The sequence below is a fragment of the Elephas maximus genome, chromosome 10, assembly GCF_024166365.1.
Source record: "Elephas maximus indicus isolate mEleMax1 chromosome 10, mEleMax1 primary haplotype, whole genome shotgun sequence".
Classification (NCBI taxonomy): Eukaryota; Metazoa; Chordata; class Mammalia; order Proboscidea; family Elephantidae; genus Elephas; species Elephas maximus.
The window spans coordinates 25,764,501-25,786,291 of record NC_064828.1 but is presented as its reverse complement, the minus strand read 5'-3'; the positions used below and the strand labels follow the sequence as shown (position 1 = coordinate 25,786,291).

The window sequence follows — 21,791 nt, the reverse complement described above, 5'->3', positions numbered from 1 at the left end:
CTTGAATAGGAATAAACCTCATGTATTTTAAATTAACGTTAAGAAGGATCCTTCAGAATCGTGGTTGAATTTTCTTGCTCTTGATAATAATCAATGTATCTCTTTTATGTACTTCTCTTGTGGCTTCAGACATGGATCAGGGAAATTATTCTAGGGTGGCTGAATTTATGTTGTTGGAACTATCCAGTTCCTGGGAGCTCCATTCTTTCTTCTTGGAGTTTTTTAACTTCTTGTATATCACCATTGAGCTGGGAAATCTCATTTTCCTCACAGTAGCTTATGAACATGCCCTGTACACACCCATATACATCACGCTCAGTAACCTTTCTGTTCTTGATGTGTTTCTGGCCATTTATGCAACTCCCAAGACAACGGGTTCATGATTTCCTCCGTAAACCCAAGACTATTTCCTCTGAAGGCTACATGGCCCAGATATTCTTGTTCCATGTCTTTGCCGGTGGAGAAATGAAGCTTCTTGTAGCCATGGCATATGACATGTATGTAGCCATATACTAACTCCTTCATTATGCAACCATCATGAACATATGCAAATGTACAGGCCTAGTTGTAAGATCTTGGGTTATTAGGGTTATACACTCCCTGAGCCAGTTGGCTTTCACTGTAAACTTACCTTTCTGTGACGCAAACATAGTGGATAGTTATTGTGACCTTGGTGTGATCATCAAACTTGCCTGTACAGATACTTGTGTACCTGAAGTGTTGATGCTTTTAGGACCGTGGTCTAATGGTGATGACTTCATTCTTGCCCTTGCTCATCTCCTACATGATCATTCTGGTCACTGTGCAACGTTGATCTTCAACAGGCATGGCCAAGGCCCGCAGCATCCTGATGGCCCACATCACTGTGGTGACCCTCTTCTTTGGGCCCTACATCTTCATCTGTGCCTGGCCTTTCAGCAACTTCCTGGTGGATAAGGCCCTTTCTGTGTTCTCTACAGTTTTCACACGTATATTAAACCCCATTATTCACACACTGAGTGCCAAAGAGGTGAAGTCAGCAATGCATAAACTTAAGGACAAGTATGTAAGGTCCAGGCTCCCTTTCCAACAGTCTTTCACAGAGTAAATTTGTTGAACTGAGTAGACAGGAGACTTGAGTAAATGTAGATGTTACCTTATTCTCGTGACCATTATTATTTTTAGTTTGTTTACACTGATAAATGCAATGTATGTTTTTTAGTCAAATATTTGTATTAAAGAAGCCTGTGTTCTCTAACTTTATATATATATGCTCATATATAATATTTGCTATGGTATCTGTAGGGTTGCTATGAGTCAAAATCAACTCAGTGGCTACGGGTTGGGTTTTTCTTTTATAGTATCTTTAAAATATTTCACAGTTCGTATTTTTTAATTAGTGTCCATACTCTTGTATGTAAAAATAGTGCAAGGATTTTTCACAAAGTATTGTAAAACATAAATTTTATGAATTTGATTACATGAAAACTTAGATTCATAATTCCACCAGCTAAACTAAAATGCTATGTTGTGCTATGGTCTAAAATACTGCTAGTAATTTGTAAAATCTAATTCCAGCACAAAAAGTAACCCCATCTGTACTCTTTTTTCACATATTTTACATCAAAACATTTGTACCCTCAATAAAAGAATCCATAGACTACCTCAGCATGTAAAAATAAAAGTTTTAAAAATTCAAAGTGACACTTTTGAAATCCACCATTATTTTATTTTTTCTCCACATACAGAACTTCATGAGTCTTCACACATCACAATTCCGCCCCCCCCCTTTTTTTTTTGCAGTTTTGCAAAATTCCTTGATGCTTTTCAGGTATCATTTATTCTGTTGGCATCAAAATATGATAGCTAACCAGTTCTAAAAAAAAAAAAAAGTTACATAGCACAATACTTTAAGCTTTAGATGCTTAGCAATTCAACTACATAAAAAAAAAAAATAGAGCAAGACCCACATTATATGTGTTGTCAATCAGGTATTCATCAGTCCCTGATACAGTGTCTGTACACTGGTTCAAAGGGCAACAGAGGCAATAGGCAGTGACTTTGGAGAACACTGATATGGAAACAAATTATGAAGTTACTCCAGTGTCATGTACCACCCCAAATTTCTCCAAAGTGGTCTCACTTTGGAATAGCAGGTAGAGATGATACAAAATGAAGACAGACATTTACTCTGTAGAAATATCCTACTCATACTATGCATTCACTGTGATTTTGTACATAACTCATCCCAAGAACTTGTCACCATCATCCTGCTCTTTTTGTTTGGATGATCCATCAATCCTGCACTCTACTTGCTTCTTTTCTTGAATCAGCAATAAGATCAAAGATTGCTTGGATAGACACAACTGTCTGTAGATACCTTGAATGAAATTTCCCCAAATATATGAAAAATAATTTAAGGGTGTAAATCCAAGGCGAGGATTACTTATTACAGCTGTCTTGTAGTCTTTCTTCATACAAAGCCCACATGCTTCTTTGTTTTTCTCAAGCCTTCAATTCAATTTCTTCCTTCATTTCCACAAAAATACAAGGGTTATCTTTGCAATAGGCAAAATCAGGATCATACCACTGCATTCTTCAAGTAGGGTATCAGGAAACTGACATACACTATACATTGGGCTCTTCTGTTCAAAAAGTGCTCCATCAGGACAGATTGCAAAATTCTTCTGTTCCTCTAGTATATCTTTAGAAAATTATTAAGGCCTGGAACTCGAATCAGACATATCAATAGAGTCACTGGTTTTAGAAAAACCGTAAATCCCAGACTAGGAATCTGTTCACTATATTTTGAAAACACATGATTCAGAGTCAGAAGCATAGCCCACACTGTGAACGAAAGCAGAGCAGCTAGAAACCCACAGAAGACTAGGTAAAAGAACAGGCTCAAACCTCTTTTCCCTCCCTTACACTGTCAGTACAGGAAGTGCCATCTCCAGCTGGGTCTGCACAGCATGCCCTCTTCAGCCTTAGCTGCCACTCACACCACTGACCTTCATTCATAGCCCTCTCTGCTGGAGTCAGGCACTTACTATGGGATAGAGAGTCTCATCTCCCAACCAGAACATTTACTGAGACATTATCCAGAACAGGAGCAGATGATCCTGAGAAAATGACATTTCATGGATCCCAGCCCTGGGCTGTGTGCCCCAGGAACTTTCTGTTTGTCAGGTTGAAGATAAAGAGCTTCCGCTCTTCCAGCCTCTGATGGAATGATTTCCATTTCTTCGTTAATGTGTATGTGTGGGTGGTGAGGTGACCAGAGGTTGCAGTGATTCACAGGCAGCAGCCAGGGTCATTGTCACTCTCCATACTACTAATATACTCATGTATAACAAGTTAAGCATTTTTCTAAATATAAAAAAAAAAATTCTTAATGATCATGAATATGATGTTGTTGTTGTTGTTAGGTACTGTCGAGTCAATTCCAACTCATAGTGATCCTATACACAACAGAACGAAACACTGCCTGGTCCTGCACCATCCTTACAATCGTTGTTATGCTTGAGCTCCTTGTTGCAGCCACTGTGTCAATCCACCTCGTTGAGGGTCTTCCTCTTTTCCACTGATCCTGTACTCTGCCAAGCATGATGTCCTTCTCCAGGGACTGGTTCCTCCTGACAACATGTCCAAAGTATGTAAGATGCAGTCTCAGCATCCTTGCCTCTAAGGAGCATTGTGGACTCACTTCTTCCAAGACAGATTTGTTGGTTCTTTTGGCAGTCCATGGTATATTCAATATTCTTCACCAACACCACAATTCAAAGGCGTCAACTGTTCTTCGGTCTTCCTTATTCATTGTCCAGCTTTAACATGCATATGAAGTGATTGAAAATACCATGGCTTGGGTCAGGCGCACCTTAGTCTTCAGGGTGACATCTTTGCTCTTCAACACTTTAAAGAGGTCCTTTTTTTTGCAGCAGATTTGCCCAATGCAATGTGTCTTTTGATTTCTTGACTGATGCTTGCATGGCTGTTGATTGTGGATCCAAGTAAAATGAAATCCTTGATAACTTCAATCTTTTCTCTGTTTATTGTGATGTTGCTCACGAGTATAATAAAGATGTGATATTCCATTATATGCATGTTTCATCATTTACATATTTTTTACTATTTAGAAATATCCTGAATGTTTATGATCCTTTTCTTCCAAAAGGCTCCCAGAGTTAAATTAGGAAGACAAAATGTGAGTATTCTAAAATTTCTTGACATAGTTTTCCAAAATTGCTTTTCAGAGTTTTTTTCTTACTGCATACTAAGCAGATTCTTGCATCACTGAGTATAAAATTTTAATATGTTAATTTAGTGAGCAAATTTAATGACTGCTGTTTTATTTCACATTTCTTTGATTTCTGGGGAAGTTTTTTATCTTTTGTGAATTGTCCTCACATTCCATGCCCTATTAGAAGCTTAGTATTTTTTTCATCAGTCTGTTTGTACTTTTGCTGTTAAGATAAGTATGCCTTTGTCTGTAATTATTTGTGATTTTTTTCAAAAGTTTACCAAGAACAAAATTCTCTTTGTGTTGTGTGCATTTCTAAGGATTTTGACAACTGCAGAGTCATATTGTTACCAGAGAATGGCCTCAGTTCTTGTCTTAGGTGTAGGAAAGAATTCAAACACTGAGACAAATAGTGCCAAGTGAGTAGAGGTTTATTAGGAAGCAGACGGTTAGTAGTAAAAGTACACTTGGCTAGGAAGCATCAAGCGGGCTACTCAGGTAGAGAAAGAATCTGAGTGTCCCATCTGAGGGTTTTATACTCTTTTTATCTCTTGATCTGTTTCTATTAACATTTAAAAGCCAGGACAAGACCCTCCCCCCGCCCCATGAAGACTATTTCCTTGGCCTAAGGTTTAATAACCAAGTTAGAGATCTTTATCAAGTTAGGGGCTTTATCAAGTTAAGGATTTTATCAAATCAAAGACCCCTGTAAAGATCATTTCCTTGGCTTAAAGTTGAACTATGTAGGGACCATCTTACTGAGGAATGACACTACCCCCTGTCTCTTCTTTTGTAGAGATTGTCTTATTGAGGAATGTCACCACCCCCTGCCTCTTCCTCTTCCCAAGTGCAAGCTCTCCCCCTCCCCCTTACAATTTGTCCACCACCCCAGTTCCATACGGAACAGTTCCCTCACCCCGAAAGTTTCCCCATGTTACCCCATATATGAACAAACTCTTTCCCCTCCCACAACTCTTGCTAACCACTGATCTCTTTTCATTCTTGTACTTTTGTCTTTTCCAGAGTATCACATAAATGGCCCTTTTTAATCAGCAAAATGCATTAAAAATTCATCCATTTGTTACACGAGTCTATCATCATTGTGGGTTGCCTCATTTCTTTAATCGCTGACTAGCTTTCCATTGTATGGATGTATCACAGTTTATTTATCTAGTTATCAGGTAACAGATATTTAGGAGGTTTCCAGTCTGGGAGGATTATGAATGAAGTTGCTACAGACATTGATGTACAGATTTTTGTGTGAAGATGTTTTCATTTCTCTTGAATAGATACCTAGGAGTGAGACTACTTGTTCTTACAGTGGCTATATGTGGAAAAAAAAAAAAAAAAAAACTTTATTAAGGTGTAATTTATATATAATAAACCAAACATATTGAAAGTTCGCATTTGGTTAAGTTTTGTCAAGCGTATGTCAGAAACCATCACCACGGTCAAGATAATGTGAAACCATCACTATAATCAAGATAATGAACCTATTCATCACTCGCAAAAGTTTTCCCCCAACTCTCCCAAAACCATCTTTTGTACTGTTATGTTGGAGGGAGAGTCTGGATTCTTTCACTCAGTATAATTATTTGAGAGTCTCCAAGTTGTTGTGGCTCTCAATAGTTCATTCCTTCTTATTGCTGAGCACTGCCCTACTGTATGCACCACAGTATTTACCTACTAACTTGTGGATTGCTATTTGCATTGTGCTAGCCTGACTGTAGCATATTGGAAGTAAGGGGAGATCTGGAGCCTCCACTCCCTTTTAGGGCATGTGGGGAATCTACACAACACCTCCATATTCCATGGACCACATTGTAAAATTCCTTGTTCTAGAATATCCTTCTAGTTCTTTCCAGGTATTTTATATTTTGATTTTCCACCTTCTCTTGGACTTTGTTTGCGATCATTTAATTAAGTCTGAATGTCCTATCCCAGGAGGGAAGCGGTGGTTCAGTGGTAGAATTCTCACCTTCCATGAGGAGCCCCAAGTTTGACCCTGGACCATACACCTCGTACACAACCATCACCCATATATCAGTGGAGGTTTGCATGTTCGTATGATGTTGAATAGGTTTTAACAGAGCTTCCAGACTAAGATGGACTTGGGTGAAAGTCCTGGCAATCTACTTTCAAACAACCACCAACGAAAACCCTATGAATCACAATGGTCTGATCCCAATGTGCATGGGGTTGCCATGAATTGGGGCCCACTAGACAGCAGCTAACAAGGAACATCCTATCCCTGAAATGCTTATTACCTTAGTCCCATCTTTGTTTATACCCATCTCATGACTTCAGTGGGCATATTCTGGGAACTTCTCCAATAGCCTCCAATTGTGCCCACATGCCGCTAGCCTTTTCCCCACTAGTCAATTTAACAAACAGTGCCAGACCCATATTCTCATATTCCTAAAGCATAGTCCCCTGTACTGAAACTGTGAATAGTATTCTATCTTCTAACAGATTAATTACAACATCCTAAAGCCTGTGTTCAAGCCCCTCCAAATTATGCTCCAGTAAAACTTTCACTTGTGTACATTTTTAAAACACTCTGACACAAGCTATGCTCTAGCCAAGCCACAGCAGTGGTTCTTGGATCACTTTCACTTCTACATACAGTGGGTAATCTTCCTTCACTCACTATTCCTGCCTTTCAAAACTCTATGTCTGATTCAAGGCCCTTTACAAATACATTTTTGTATTTCCTTCTTTGTATTTATCTCCTTCTCAGTCCTTCTTCTTTGCAATTCTTTCTTTCCAGCAAAATATAATCTCTCCCAATGTTAAATATGTATGTAATTTTGTTTACTCTTCTCTTGAGATAAGCATGCTATTCTATTTGTATTATTTTTCATTTTATTTTCTTTAATTGCCCATTCTAAATTACAAACAACTTGCAGATAGACACTTTGCCTTACTTATTCTAGAATTCCTATTTTATGATTTTGCATGTCGTAGACACTCAATTTTTTAAATTATTGAATTAAATTTAATTGACGAATACAGAAAAATAAGACAGATTCTATTTTGCCCAAGTGAGTTAATAGCTTTGCTACTTTTCCACATTGTGCTATTGAGATTAGCTAAGAACGGAAAAAGGCCTTAAACAACAAGCTGTGTCAGTTAAAATTTCCTAGAAAAAGAATAGCATTGGCCACAAAGCATTGCTTACCCCATTTAAAGGGCAGTAAAAGTTTAAACACAAAGCCTTGACCACAAAGCATTGTCTACCCCCCTTATAGGGCAGTTAAAGTTTAAGAACAATGGTTTCCACTTCTTCCTAATCCTCCAGTTCACAGTTGTTTTCAGGTAAACTAACTGAAGCCAGACCCCCATGCATGTGCTGTGAGGCAATCAGTGACCTGAAGTTGAACCTGAGCTCTGAAACTCACGTCAAGGAACCGAAAAACTAATGCCAAGGAACTAAAAGTCATGGGGCTTATGCAGCTGATTCCTTTTCAGAAACATAAGGTCTGTTGGCTATTTCCGTGCCAATTCCTAGCCCTGCCCTACAATAAATATGCATGCTATTTCCCAGAAATTTAACAAATATGTATGACTTCCCCTTTCCTGTGTAGCATAAAACTTTCTCCAGTCCTTTGTTCAAGGAGATAGTGCTTTGAGAGTGTTCTCCCTGTCTTCTTACTCACTGCAAGTAATAAACTATGCCTTGCTTTAAATTCACTTGACTCTTAGTTATTCTCAACAAGAGTACAAGCAGCGAATCCATTGCATTTGGTAACAAATTTCCTGGCAACCCAGATGAGACCCTAACTGGGGTCTCCCAAGTCAACTACCGGAGCTGATCTAACCTTCTCTGGATGGACAAAGTGGCCATTTGAACTCCTTTTGTTCAGCGCCCTTCATGCTCGGTGAGTTCTGGCTTTGAGAGTTTACTTTCAATTTGGCTAACAAGCAGGCATAGTTTTTCGGCTTGTCTGTCTCTAGTAGGTGCACTCTCGTTCTGAGAAGTAAGCATAGACATCTCTATCTGTTTAGATTGGGAGACTGAAGCCCCTCCACCCTGGTCTGGTTCTGGTTTTAGGAGTGGATGTAGACATCTCCATCAGCACCCAACTGGGAGATTGAAGTCCCTCCATCTGGTATTGGGGATAGGGGCTATCTGCAGGATTGAAGTGGGGACTTACCCATTCCTCATGAAAGGGGAGTAATGAACCTCACTAAAATCATCCTTGTTCCCCTTTCCCTCTCTGGCTTGTCTAGTCTGAGCACTCTCTATCTGCTCGTCTTATGTGTGATTTATGTGAGATGCATGGAAAATGACTGCTGGAAATAAATTCCGGTTGAATTAGAACAAATCTATACAGACTTCTGGGAATTTATCGATTGGACTGAAGAAATAGATGCACGGGGAGAGCAGATTTTCAGTCTAGAAAGGGAACACTCCAGATGGACTATTAAGATTTCAAAAAGAGGTTCTCTCCTGGATGGAGTGAAACTCTTCCCTGCAGTGTGAGAGACAAATAAATTCCTCTTGGACTAACAGGAAAAAGCTAGTGGTATCAACCACCCACAAAAATAAAAAGCTAGGTTCTTGAGAACAGTTAATTGGACAGAATGGGAAATCAGGAGAGCATACCAGGAGGTTCACAACTATGGTCCATTCTTAAACATTGCCAATTCTTTTCGTATTATCAATAAAAGAGAAAGAAACATATTTTTCTGTAATAATGACTGGTCTCAATATACCCTCGTTGACCAGGAAAGATGGCTTTTGCGTGGGTCTCTTAATTTTCACAGCTAGATCTACTTTGCAAAAGGGAGGAAAATGGAATGAAATCCCCTATGTTCAAACCTTTATGGCTCTTTACCAGAATAAGGGGTTATAAACAAATTCAAACTGACCTGTGTGGCTGTAGCTGTCAAAACTCAATCTAAACAGCCTCCAAATGAATATGGGTAAGCAGACGTTTTAGAGGATCCATTCTTGAATTGAGGTACAGTGCTGACTCTGCCAATGGCTCCAACTGGACCTGCAGCATTCTCAAACATTGCCAATCCCTCCAAGCTCCTCTTCTCCCACTGTTTCTAATCCCATCCTCAACACTCCAGCTGCTCCCTCTTCCCTTACTCCTCATTTAGGGCCCATAGCCTCTTTAGTGATGGGTCCTAGTGAGCTTCCCTCTACCCCAATGGTCTTCTGTCCTCACAATCTTTATCCTCCTGTGAAAGATGGTGGATAGACAGGGCAGGGTGGTTCGGGAACAGGTCTCCTTTTCAGTTCCAGTTTTAAGTGTGTGTAAAGAGAAACTGGGTTAGGATTCAGAGAGGAGATTCTTAAGCTTAGACTTAAATTTGATCTTACCTGGCAGGTTGTGATAGTAATCTTAACCATCTGTTGCACTGCTGGTGAGAAAAACAGAATACTTGCAAAGGCAAGAGAGCATGCTGACAACTTTATCCTCACTAACCCCAGGCACAATGTTCTGAGACCAGGGGATGGGGCAGTTCCCAGCACAGATCCTCAATGGAATTATCAGGACCGACTAGACTGGGCAAGAACGAAACATTTTCTAACTGTGTGGTGGAAGGAATGCGGAAATGGATTCACAAACCAGTTAACTATTCAAAACCAGGTGTAACTCAAGGGAAGAAAGAAAACCCTGCGGCCTTCTTGAATAGGCTGACAGAGAACTTTAAGAAGTTTACCAAGAGAGACCTAGAGGCACCAGGGTCTGTCAAGCTGCTAGGCCTACGTTTTGTAACTTAGAGCACTCAGATATTAGGAGGAAACTGCAAAAACTGGAATCTGGACCCCAAACCCCATTGTCCAAACTGGTAGAGGAAGCCTTTAAAGTGTCCAACAACAAAGGGCAGAGGAAGGAAAGAAAGATAAGATGCTAGAGAGAAAAGCCCAGTTGTTGGCTGTGGTTATTCAGGGATCACCTCAAGGTAACCTCTGGGGACCAGGGGTGTCACAGGTAAGTAGCCAACCAGATAGGCTTTGGAGTTGCCCTTCAGGGCTGTCAGCAAAGCTGGGGCCCCAACAGTGAGCATATTGCAAAAAGGAGGGACACTGGAAAAGGGAATGTCCAGACTGTCCCCAGCCGTGATGATCTGGTCACTGCCCCAACTGTGACCCCAAACTGCAAATACCACAACTCTGAGTGACGAGGCCCAGAGGACAGTCCGGCTCCGCATGAACTACAGCAGCCAATCTTCATCACCCCTGTGGAACCTCAGGTTACCTTTGATGGATGTGGCAGGTAGGAAAACTGAATTTTCACATGATACAGGAGCTGCCTACTCTGTCTTGAACAAACCTATTGGCAAACTTTCCAGTCATGATTGTGTGATAATGAGAGTCTCAGGACAGTCTCAGGCTAAGAGGTTTACCTTTTCTTTATCTTGTGAGGTAGGTGTACGTACTCTATCTCACTCCTTCCTGTATATACCTGAGTGTCCGTTTCCTTTGCTTGATAGGGATCTGTTAACCAAATTAGGGGCTACTGTGTTCTTCTCCAGGAATCAAGCCACTGTGGAAATAGATAAAAGCCAAGGATCAAGACTTCTGGCACTCCTTGAGATAGAAGGCTCCGCATGAAAGACACCTAATATCCCTCAACATACCTAGCAAAAGTGAACCCTTTAGTTTGGAATGTGAACCAACCAGGAAGAGCCATCAGTGCCAACTTTGTACGGGTTGAATTAAAACCTCGAGTTGCTCTCCCTTGGTGCAATCAATACCCGCTTAAACCAGAGGCAAGAGCTGGGATTAAGCCAGTATTAGAAAGCCTCCTCAGACAAGGATTTACTGGTCCTTGCCAGTCCCCTTGAGACATTCCTATTTTACCTGTTAGGAATCCTAATGGAGAATATCTTTTTTGTGCAAGATCTAAGAGCAGTAAATGAGGCAGTAGTGACAATTCAGAGGCTGGTCCCCAACCCACATACCCTGCTTCCTCAGGTACCCTCATCTGCCACCTGAATTACTGTGCAAGATTTAAAAGATACTTCCTGTTGTGTACCCCTGCACCCTGACTCCCAAGAGTTACCTGCCTTTGAATGAGAAAACCCAGACACCAGAGAAAGAACCCAGCTTCCCTCAGAGTTTTAAAAATTCTCCCCACCTACTTGGTTCAAATTTAGCTAAAGATCTCAGACATTTAGAACTAGAAGGAGGGATATTTCTACAATATGTGGACGACCTACTGATAGCCAGCAAAGAAAAAGACAGTTCATCCAAGAATACTATTAAGACCCTGAATTACCTGGCAAATTGAAGTTACAGGGTTTCCCTCGAGAAGACTCACGTTACTCAACAAGAAGCGAAATATTTAGGGTTGCAGCTCTCTCCAGGCATTTGACAATTGCTGCCTGAAAGGAAATTAGCTATAACTTCTCTCCAGCCCCTACCACATGAAAGCAACTGCGTAAATTTCTGGACATGGTCGGATTTTGTAGGATCTGGGTGCCCAGCTTTGGGGTAATAGCAAAATCCTTATATGAGTCCCTAAAAGGAGAAGAAAGCGGACCCTTAGAATGGACTCAGGAGCGCTAAATAGCATTTGAAACCATCAAATTAGAATTAGGCAGAGCCCCCTCATTGGGTCTTCCAGGTTTAACAAAATCTTTCAGGTTGTATGTACATGAGAGACAAGGACAAGCCCTGGGAGTACTCACCCAACACATCAACCCTCTCACTAGACCGGTTGCTTACTTCTCTAAACAATTAGACCCAGTGGGGTGGGCCTGGCCGACCTGTTTTCAGACAGTTGCTACTACTGTGATCCTGGTTAAAGAGACATCTAACCCTACTTTGGGACAACCTACGGAGTTGCTGACCCCCATCAGGTACAAACTGTTTTAGAAGTTAAAGGAGGAAACTGGCTTACAGAAGGCAGAATAACCCAGTACCAGGCCACATTATTAGATTCTTCTGAAGTGATTCTAAAGGTTTGTCAAGTTGTAACTCCTGCTACACTGCTGCCTGCTGTAAACTTGAAAGACAATGAGCTAGTCCATAGCTGTACTGAAACAATAGACCAAGTCGACTTCAGTGGTCCTGACCTGAAAGACAGTCCCTTAGAAAACGCAGATAAAGATTGGTTCACTGATGGGAGTAGTTTTGTGGAACAAGGCATCCGCAGAACATGCTATGCCACGGTAAGTTTACATGACATTATAGAGGCACAGCCTTTACCCCCTCAAGCTTCTGCACAAAAAAGCCGAGCTTATTGCCCTCACTTGAGCACTGCAATTGGCAAAAGACAAGAAGATTAACATATACACAGATTCTAAGAATTCCTTTTCTATCATACACACTCATGGGGCTATTTAGAAGAAAAGGGCGCTTTTAAATTCAAAGAACTCACCCATTAAATATGGTAACCTTTTTTAGAACTTCTAGAGGCAGTACAACTACCCATTGAAGTGGCTGTTATATATTGTAGAGGACACCAGAAAGAGAGCAGTCCAGCTTCTCAGGGTAACAATAAACTCGACACTGTTGCTAAGAAAGCAGCTAGGGTAGCCCAGATGGCCCTTATTCCTGACATCAACCTTTCAACCATTAACCCCCGGGACAGTCCTAAAGATATTCAGGATGCAGAAATTCAGGTATTTGAGAAGCAGGCCTATGGTTGTACCAAAATGAAAATAAAAGAGTTTACATTCCCAGCAGTCAACTCCAAGGTGGTTAAGGCAAGACAGGAACCCCTTCATTGTGGTCAGCAGACACTGTATCTTCAGCTTAAAACCCTAATACAGGGAAGAGACTTAAAGAAAGTGATAAAACAGGTTTCTAAAGGCTGCAAGATATGCTTAAGAAACAATCTAAATACTCGTCCAATACTTCCTCCCTTAGTAAAACCTGTTCAGCATCAGAGAACACACCCAGGGGAAGACTGGTGAATAGGTTTTACAATGATGCCCTCATTCTGAGGGTTCGAATATTTATTGATCTCCATAGATACCTTCACAGGATGGGTACAGACCTTCCCTGCTAGGATTGAGAAGGCTACTGAAGTATGTGAATGGCTTCTAAAAGAGATCATACCCAGGTTCAGCCTACCTTGGAATCTCCAGAGTAACAATGGCCCTGCATTTATGGCTACAATAACTCAGAATTTATCCCAATGCTTAGACATCATGTATAAGCTCCACTCTGGGTGGTGAGCTCAGTGCTCAGGAAAAGTTGAAGGAAGAACCAGTCTCTTCCCAAACTATGTCAGGAAACCCAGGAGCCATGGGTCAATATGCTACCTATTGCCCTGATCAGACTACGGGCAACCCCTAAAGGAACTCTAAAATTAAGCTCATTTGATCTGACTTCCTGGAGGCCCTTTCTCAAGGTAGATGATCTTTTGGAACAAGAGACGCAACAAGCACTAAAATAGATCATTAATCTGGGAGAACTGCAGAGAGCAATCTAAAAATATGGCAACCAGATACTTCCTGAACCTACAAAGGGTGACTTGCTTAAGTACCAACCAGGAGACTTGGTGCTTTTGGAACCTGGCAAGAGGGGAGCCCAGGAGACCAACTGGCTGAAAAATGGGTAGGCCTGGATCAGGTATTACTAACAACCATTCTGCTCTCGTGTTAAAATAAGTCACTCTGTGGGTCCATCATCCTTGAGTCAAACCTGTTTCTCTACCTGAAAACCTCGATGAATCTTCCATAGAGAGTCATACACTTGTGAACCAGTTGAAGGACTTAAGCAGCTGTTTAAGAGACAAAACAAGGACGGTAGATAAGTATCCTGAAAATAAGTACTGTAGAGGTATTAGGCTGAGCTCAAGAAGAAACACAGCCACTACATGAAGGGCATTTTAAGATAAAGAAAGTGCATGATAGTTTAGCACAGGCAGCAGGGCGTTCCACTCCTCTAACCTTTAGGCCTCTGTGCTCTCAATCAGCAGGAAGGAGTTTCAGAACGAGAAAGACCACCATCCTTAAACCCCTCAAGAATGAGGAGTGTGAATTTCTAAGGGTGGAGGTGAGAAGAGCAAAGAACTGAAAAAGGCCTGAAACAACAAGCTGTGTCAGTTAAAATTTTCTTAGAAAAAGAATAGCATTAACCACAAAGCATTGCTTACCCCGCTTAAAGGGCAGTTAAAGTTTAAACAGGATGGCTTGACCACAAGGCACTGTTTACCCCCCTTAAAGGGCAGTTAAAGTTTAAGTGCAATGGCTTCTGCTTCTTCCTAATCCTCCCACTTGCAGTTGTTTTCCAGGTCAACCAGCAGAAGCCAGACCCCGGGCATGTGCTGTGAGACAATCAGTGACATGAAGTTGAAATTGAGCTCTGAAACTCATGTTAAGGAACTAAAAGACTGAGAACTAAAATTTACCAGACTTACCTCATCAGTGACAGTAGAGTCCATTTCATAAATATGGGGTCCATCAGCTACTTCCATGCCAATTCCTAGTGTTAATTCCTAGCCCAGCCCTAAAATAAATATGCATGCTATTTCCCAGAAATTTAATGAATATGTATGACTTCCCCTTTCCTGTGCTGCATAAATCTTTCTCAAGTCCTTGTTTGAGGAGACAGTGCTTTGAGAGTGATCTCTCCCTGTCTCCTTACTCACTGCAGGTAATAAACTATGCCTCACTTTAAATTCACTTGACTCTTAGTTATTCTTAAGGAGAGTACAACTAGCGAACCCATTGTGTTTGGTAACACTACATCTATCATTAGAGCAGCAGTCCCTGGGTGGTTCAAATGGTTAATGCATTCAGCTGCTGACTGAAAGGTTGGAGGTTCAAGTTCACCCAGCAGTGCCTCACAAAAAAGGCCTGGTGATCTACTTCCAAAAAATCACCCATTTATCTTGAGGGACATCTAGCTCAATCGGCATAACATAGTTTATAAAGAAAATGTTCTACATCCTACTTTGGTGAGTAGCGTATGGGATCTTAAAAGCTTGTGAGTGGCCATATGAGATGCTCCACCGGTTCCATCTCATCTGGAACAAGGCAGAATGAAGAAAACCAAAGACATAGTGGAAAGATTTGTCCAAAGGACTGATGGACCACAACTACCACAGCCTCCACCAGCCTGAGTCCAGCAGAAAGAACTTGATGGTGCCTGGCCACCATGACTGACTGCTTTAAAAAGGGATCACAATAAAGGGTCCTGGACAGAGCTGGAGAAAAATGTAGAACAAAATTCTAACTCACAAAAAAAGACCAGACTTGCTGGTCTGACAGAGACTGGAAACACCCTGAGAGTATGGACCCCAGACATACCTTTAACTCAGTACTAAAGTCACTTCTGAGCTTCACCCCTCAGCCAAAGATTAGACAGGCCCATAAAACAAAACAAGACTAAATGGGCACACCAGTCCAAGGGTATAAGGACAAGAAGGCAGGAGGGTACAGGAAAGCTGGTAATGGGGAATCCAAGGTTGAGAAAGGTAGAGTGTAAACACGTTTGAGGTTGGTAACCAATGTCACAAAACAATATGAGCATTAATTTTTTAATGAGAAACTAATTTGCTTTGTAAACCTTCATCTAAAGTGCCAAAAAAAATTTGTAAAAAAATAAAGATATTAACCATTAAAAACTCCATGAAGCACAGTTCTGCTCTGACACGTGGGCGGTCACCATTAAAAAAAAAAAAAAATTAGCAGGTGTCAAACTGATGGCAAGTGCATCTGGATTATTACAGCCAATAGGATGTGGCTTGAAACAACTTGTATTTTATAAATCCCACAGACAGAATAAAAGTTACTTTATGAGAACCTAATGATAACTCTAAAAAATGCTCAGAAATCTTGCCTATGAATAAATATTCATAAAAAATTAATGCCATACTGGTTACAAGATGCTAAAGATATGTTGGGAGTTATGATTTTTAGAACTGTGAATCCCTAGGTAGAAATAATACTTGCTAGCTTATGATATAAAAGGACTTGTTAGCAATGGTCCCACTGGGACAAAATTACCCTTCAATGACAAATACATTTTCATCTCCACCTCCTCTTAAATAAAGTGTGTAAAGTACAAGTGAGGCAGGTTGCAAGCTGTATGAGAAGATCACATTTCTAATGTCATGAGAACTGAGATTATTCCAATGGAACTTCTGAAATAAAAAAGAGTCGACAAATCCCAGCTCTCTAAGTAAAGTCTATATGGCAACACAGCAATGAGTCATGTAAGTTTAAATACTTCTGTCACTTCAAAAAAGCTCTTTGTAGGCAATTTATTTTAATATAGTTTTCTATTTAATTCCCTTGTGAGATCAAATTTGTCTCACCATGTTTGAACTCCCTTAATGTCCTGAGACGAGCTAATTGTTTATATGCCACTCAACCTCATGTCTGCAAAAGCACATCTTCCTCAGACTCAGCCACTGTAATCTCTGAGTTTATTCTCCAGTTATAGGACACATAATGTGGTTCTTCTGTCAATGGCCAGTGTGTTCGCTTAAATTGCTTCTTTACACAGGTATGCACATACATTTCTTTGGTTGGTGCATTGATGTCCATGCACGTAATTAGACAAACACTCGATCTTAGAATGCTTAGACTACAATTTACATAATGAAACATCTAGCTTTATTACTTTTTCGTCACTTGATTAGGTTAATAGTTAACTTCACTGAGATTCTGTTATATAAGAGTAAAACTATACTCGAAATATTATAAGCTTTCTAGATTATATATTTATATATATATGCATATGCATATATGACTATACGTATGCATATATACGGATTTTTGTAAGGCATATATATATTATTGACAAGTATAATTCTGTATATATGTGTGTATACTTCTGCATATATTTATATTTATTCCTATGTGTATTTATACATACTTTTGTATATATGTGTATGTATTGAAACAGATATATCAAGTCTTATAAAATACTTTGTAGAATTCATAGTGTATTATGAATATTCAAGAAATGATGCCTATTCATATCTCATCCAAAAACTCTAAAAATAAATATACCAATCCAATTATAATATATACTTAATAGCTTCTAAATCTTTTCAGACATTGTCTTTGGGTGCCATTCCTGGAGCCCTGGTGGCACAGTGAGTGGTTAAGAGCTCAGCTGCTAACCAAAAGGTCAGCAGTTTGAAATCACCAGCTGCTCCTTGGAAACCCTGTGGGGCAATTCTACCCTGCCCTATAGGGTTGCTACGAGTCGGAATCAACTCAATGGCAATGGATTTTTGTTTGGTGCCATTAGTAGTTTAGAGTTAATTACAGAGATTATTTCAGGCTCCATAATTTCAAAGGTCCCAGGTTATTTGTGCTCTGGCTTCAGTGCCTCAGCTAGGTGGTAAATGAAGTATCCACGATTTAGTACTCAGAAAGAGCCAACGCATATAAATTCAACCTAGCACTTTTACCTATATCAAGATAAGTTTGAGAGTCTATCTTCTCTTTTGCACATGCCTTTCTCCTTGCCTCTTGTGAAGATTTATTTTCCCTGTAAGGGTTTATTCATTTTTTGTTCCTTTTACTTCTATAATGATTTTCGGTCAGAAGGACACACCCATTTGATTTTCCATAAGGTCTCTATTAAGTTTAAAAGATGTGGAGTGTGGGGAACTACTGAAAAAATTACTTATAATCAATGATAGAATTTTGGATAAAGATTTGATTTCTGGGTCCTAGTTCTGTACCCTGATCCTGTGTGTCTACCTTAGGAATTAGAGTACTGAGTGATCCAGAAATTCTGTTTATGTTAAAACAGTCTCTTGCTTCTTATTATTTATGAAATTTCACCCAAATTCATGTCATGCAATAGATTTTTTTTTATTCAAAGCTGGGCATTTAAAAGTGATTCATAAGCAAATAGCTGTAATATTGCCTTCTGATTTTTAATTATCTTTTTCTATTTTTCTATTTTTACACTGTCAGCCATAAAATAGGAAGAATATCCTGATGAATATTAAGAAAAAAATGATCCAAATGGAGAGTTTTATCACAGTGATTAGAGGACTTTATCAACGCTCAGTAAATTCGTATAATTATGGTGGAGAAACATAATCAGTCTAAATGGGCCCTTCTTTCCTTCCATTCTTTTTAAAAATCAGTTGTCCTTTAGCACAGTTGTGGTTTTAAGATGATAGAATGTGAGTTGACTTTTTTAAAAGTTTTCATGTTTTGAGATCCAAAAAATCTAATTAGTTACCTATGACTCACGTACTCTGTGATTTGGCTTCTTTTGTCTGTAAACAAGGGAGGAGTCCTAGTGGTACTACAGTATTTGAACACTAGGCTGATAAACAAAAGTTCAATGATTTGAGCACAACAGCAGCTCTGCCAGAAAAAGATGTAGCAGTCTGCTTCTTCATACTTTATGGGGCCGTTCTTCTTGGTCTTAGAGGGTCACCATGTGTTAGAATGGACTAGATGGCAAAGGGTTTTTATACACAAGAACAGAATGATAACGTAACAATTTGTATTTCATCAATCATTATTCTGCCTACTAAAACTGTGCTGTATTCATTCATGCATGCATATAATCATATTATTATTTATGAATCTATTCATTAATTAGGTAACTATTGTTTTTGAGCTTTTATAAACAGACTCTTTGTGAGGAACAGGCTTAACTGTGGTGAGAAAAAAAGCTTGGTTCCTTTGCTTGTGGAGTTTAGAATCAAATTTAATCACCTGAGAGCTTATAATTTTAGCCTCCTTATTTTAAAATAGATAGGTGTAATAAAACAATTTTTTATACCTTTTTACTTTGAGTTAATTGTTTTTGGTCCTCCCTTGGGTAATGAAGAAGAATGTCTTAGACTGCCCTCTGATCTTTGGAACCTCTGGTATTACATCTTTCTCTGGTAACTCCTTGTAGTAAGGTATGGTTTATTTTAGGAGATTAAAGTTAAAGAAAATATATGGGCAATTACAAGGGCATACAAGAACGATTAGCCAGCTTATGAGGTTTCTTAGCCTGGTACTAGGCAAAAGTACCAGCTAGAAGAAATAGTTCGAAATTTTGTGGCGTGATTTCAGAGGCATCTGAAAAGTTAATTTCTTAACCTCCTTCGACTCTTCACTGGTACTTGTAACTTTGAAGAGGGAATTTAGTCTCCTTTAGCATGCTTTTTTTTTTTAGCATAAGGCTTTCATTACCATAGAAATGGCATCCTTCATAATCACCCCCACCCAGCACTGGTACTCCCATTTGTCCACTAAAGGTGGCATTTGCAGATGTGACCTCTGAAACTCGCACTAGTAAGAACTCACTCAATATATTTTTCCCATAGGTAACGTTGGTTTAAAAGTTTTGTTTAAAAAGTGAATTTATCCATTTATAAGCTTTTCACTATATTTTTTTAAATAATGAAAATACATTGGTGGACAAAATCTTTTTAAGTTGGACAACAAAGGCAAAAACCATTTAAATAATTTTATGGAAAATTTGACACTAATAAAATAAAAAGGTAAACAGTAAACTAAAATATTTGTAGAGTATCTCTAAAAAAGGATAGTACCTTAATAGCTAATGTGTCTTTATATGTAAATAATAAGAACAGAGATGGCCCAATAGAAAAGTGATCAAAAGACGTGGATAGCCTATTGGGGAGGAAAAAAATACAAATGGCCAACTGATGAGTGAATAAATGGCCAAGCCCATTAATAATGACTAAATGCATTGAAACATCATTCTGATGTACTTTCATGTAACAAATAAGATAAAAAGTGTGAAATGTTGCCTTGGCAAGAAACGGAGAGGTGAAGAATGGGCATTCTCATACACCAATTTAGTGTGAAGAATTGTGGCATAATGGACAGGAAGCTTCTACAGTGTATACTTATAATGATATATCTTAAATAAGTACACCCATAAGGTTTTAGTTAAAAATATGGTTATTATATAATAGTAGGGAAAAATGAAAACATCCACTTAATAAAATATCAAAAATATGTTTTTAAAAGCTGATATAAAATTACTCTGTTGATATGTAAATATATTTACAATGTTGAGTGGTATGTTATAAAACACTATGTACTGTACATATGGTGATATATATATCCTTTAATTAGAATATACAGGGATAATGTACGTATAGTTATTATCCCTGCTTGTTCTAATTAAAGATAATTTTGAATTTTATGATATTACTTATTTGATATTTCTAAATTAAAAAAAATAGAACCTTATCAATTCAGAAGAGGCTTTCCTTTTTTTTAATCTGGTGAAAAAGATGTTGTTTTTGTGTGCCCTTGGGTTGATTCCAACTCATAGCCACTGATAAGACAGAATGCAACTGCCCCATAGGGTTTGCTAGTCTGTAACCTTTATGGAAGCGGATCACTTTTGTACTTCGGAACAGTTGGCGGGTTTGAACTGCCAACCTTTCTGTTAGCAGCTGAATGGTTAACCACTCCACCAACAGGGCTCCTTCATTAAAAAAATAATAAATTCTCATGACAGAAAAACAAATACCTCAGGAAATACAGAAAAATATACAGAATAAAATGACTGTCTTCCAGAGATAGTGTCATAGATTGAATTGTGTTCCCCCCAAATATCTGTCAACTTGTCTATGCTATGATTCCCAGTATTGTGTGATTGTCCAACATTTTGTCATCTGATGTGATTTTCCTATGTATTATATATCCTATCACTATGATGTTAATGAGATGGATTAGTGGGAAGTTATATTGATGAGGTCCACAGGATTAGATTGTGTCTTAAGCTAATTTCTGCTGAGATATAAAAGGAAGAAGCAAGCAGGGAGACATGGGAATCTCATAAAAGGAAGAAGCAAGCAGGGAGACATGGGAATCTCATACCACCAAGAAAAAAGAACCAGGAGAATAGAGCATCCTTTGGACCCAACAGAAACAGAGTGCTGCATGCAGTAACTTAAAGTCAGTCTTTTTTGAAATTTCTGTCCAAAAAATGAGTCATTTCCATTTGTATCTATTCATATCTATGGGAAGCCTCCAAAGTAGGGTTCACATACATATCCCAGTAGGTAAGCTGCTTGCATATGAGAAACATATTAGCAGTTAATTCTTACATAAACTTCAATTATATTTTTTATTGCATGTAATATTTTAGTGAATATATATATGTATACAGTTTACAGGTAAATGAATGTACCCGGTAATAGCCTTTTGCTGTTAGAGAGATTCAATGAAAAAAATTTGGAGACCACATTTCTAAAGGCAAGATTCCTATGTTGTAGGTGTACTTTATTCTGGCATCCTGTTTAACTTCTTCATAATTATCCTAGTAGATTCATTTGCATACCAAGTAAAAACTTAAAAATTTACCAAAATAATACTGTTTTTATTTCTCTGATGGAAAAAAAAAAATCTGAGGGTCTTAAGAAAAGTTTTTTTTTAGAGTTTTCTTCAAAGTGCACAAAAGTAATCAGCCTGTAAAATAAAACCACTTCCCTCTAGACTGATATGAAGCTAAAAATACATTTAGATCTACAAATATTATTGAATGCATCCTATATGCAATGTGCTCTGGAAAACAATCAAAGAAAAACAAAGGACAAACGTGATCCCTTTCCTTCAGAATCATAAAATATATTTACATAAATTATGGACAAAACAGGTTGATCATATCAGCAAATATGACATTTTTTGTGTACTTCAT

At 38.8% G+C, this 21,791-nt stretch overlaps 1 protein-coding gene across 1 annotated transcript in view; it reads left to right on the top strand.

Moving 5' to 3' along the window:
- Window positions 1-12,472, top strand: part of LOC126084452 (olfactory receptor 4K15-like) — a 43,306-nt gene extending 30,834 nt beyond the window's left edge. Inside the window, exons 3-4 of the mRNA XM_049899040.1 lie at window positions 825-1,045; window positions 12,044-12,472. Coding sequence (XP_049754997.1) covers window positions 825-1,045; window positions 12,044-12,472 — 650 coding nt within the window. The remainder of the gene's footprint in view (window positions 1-824; window positions 1,046-12,043) is intronic.
- Window positions 12,473-21,791: the final 9,319 nt, after the last annotated feature.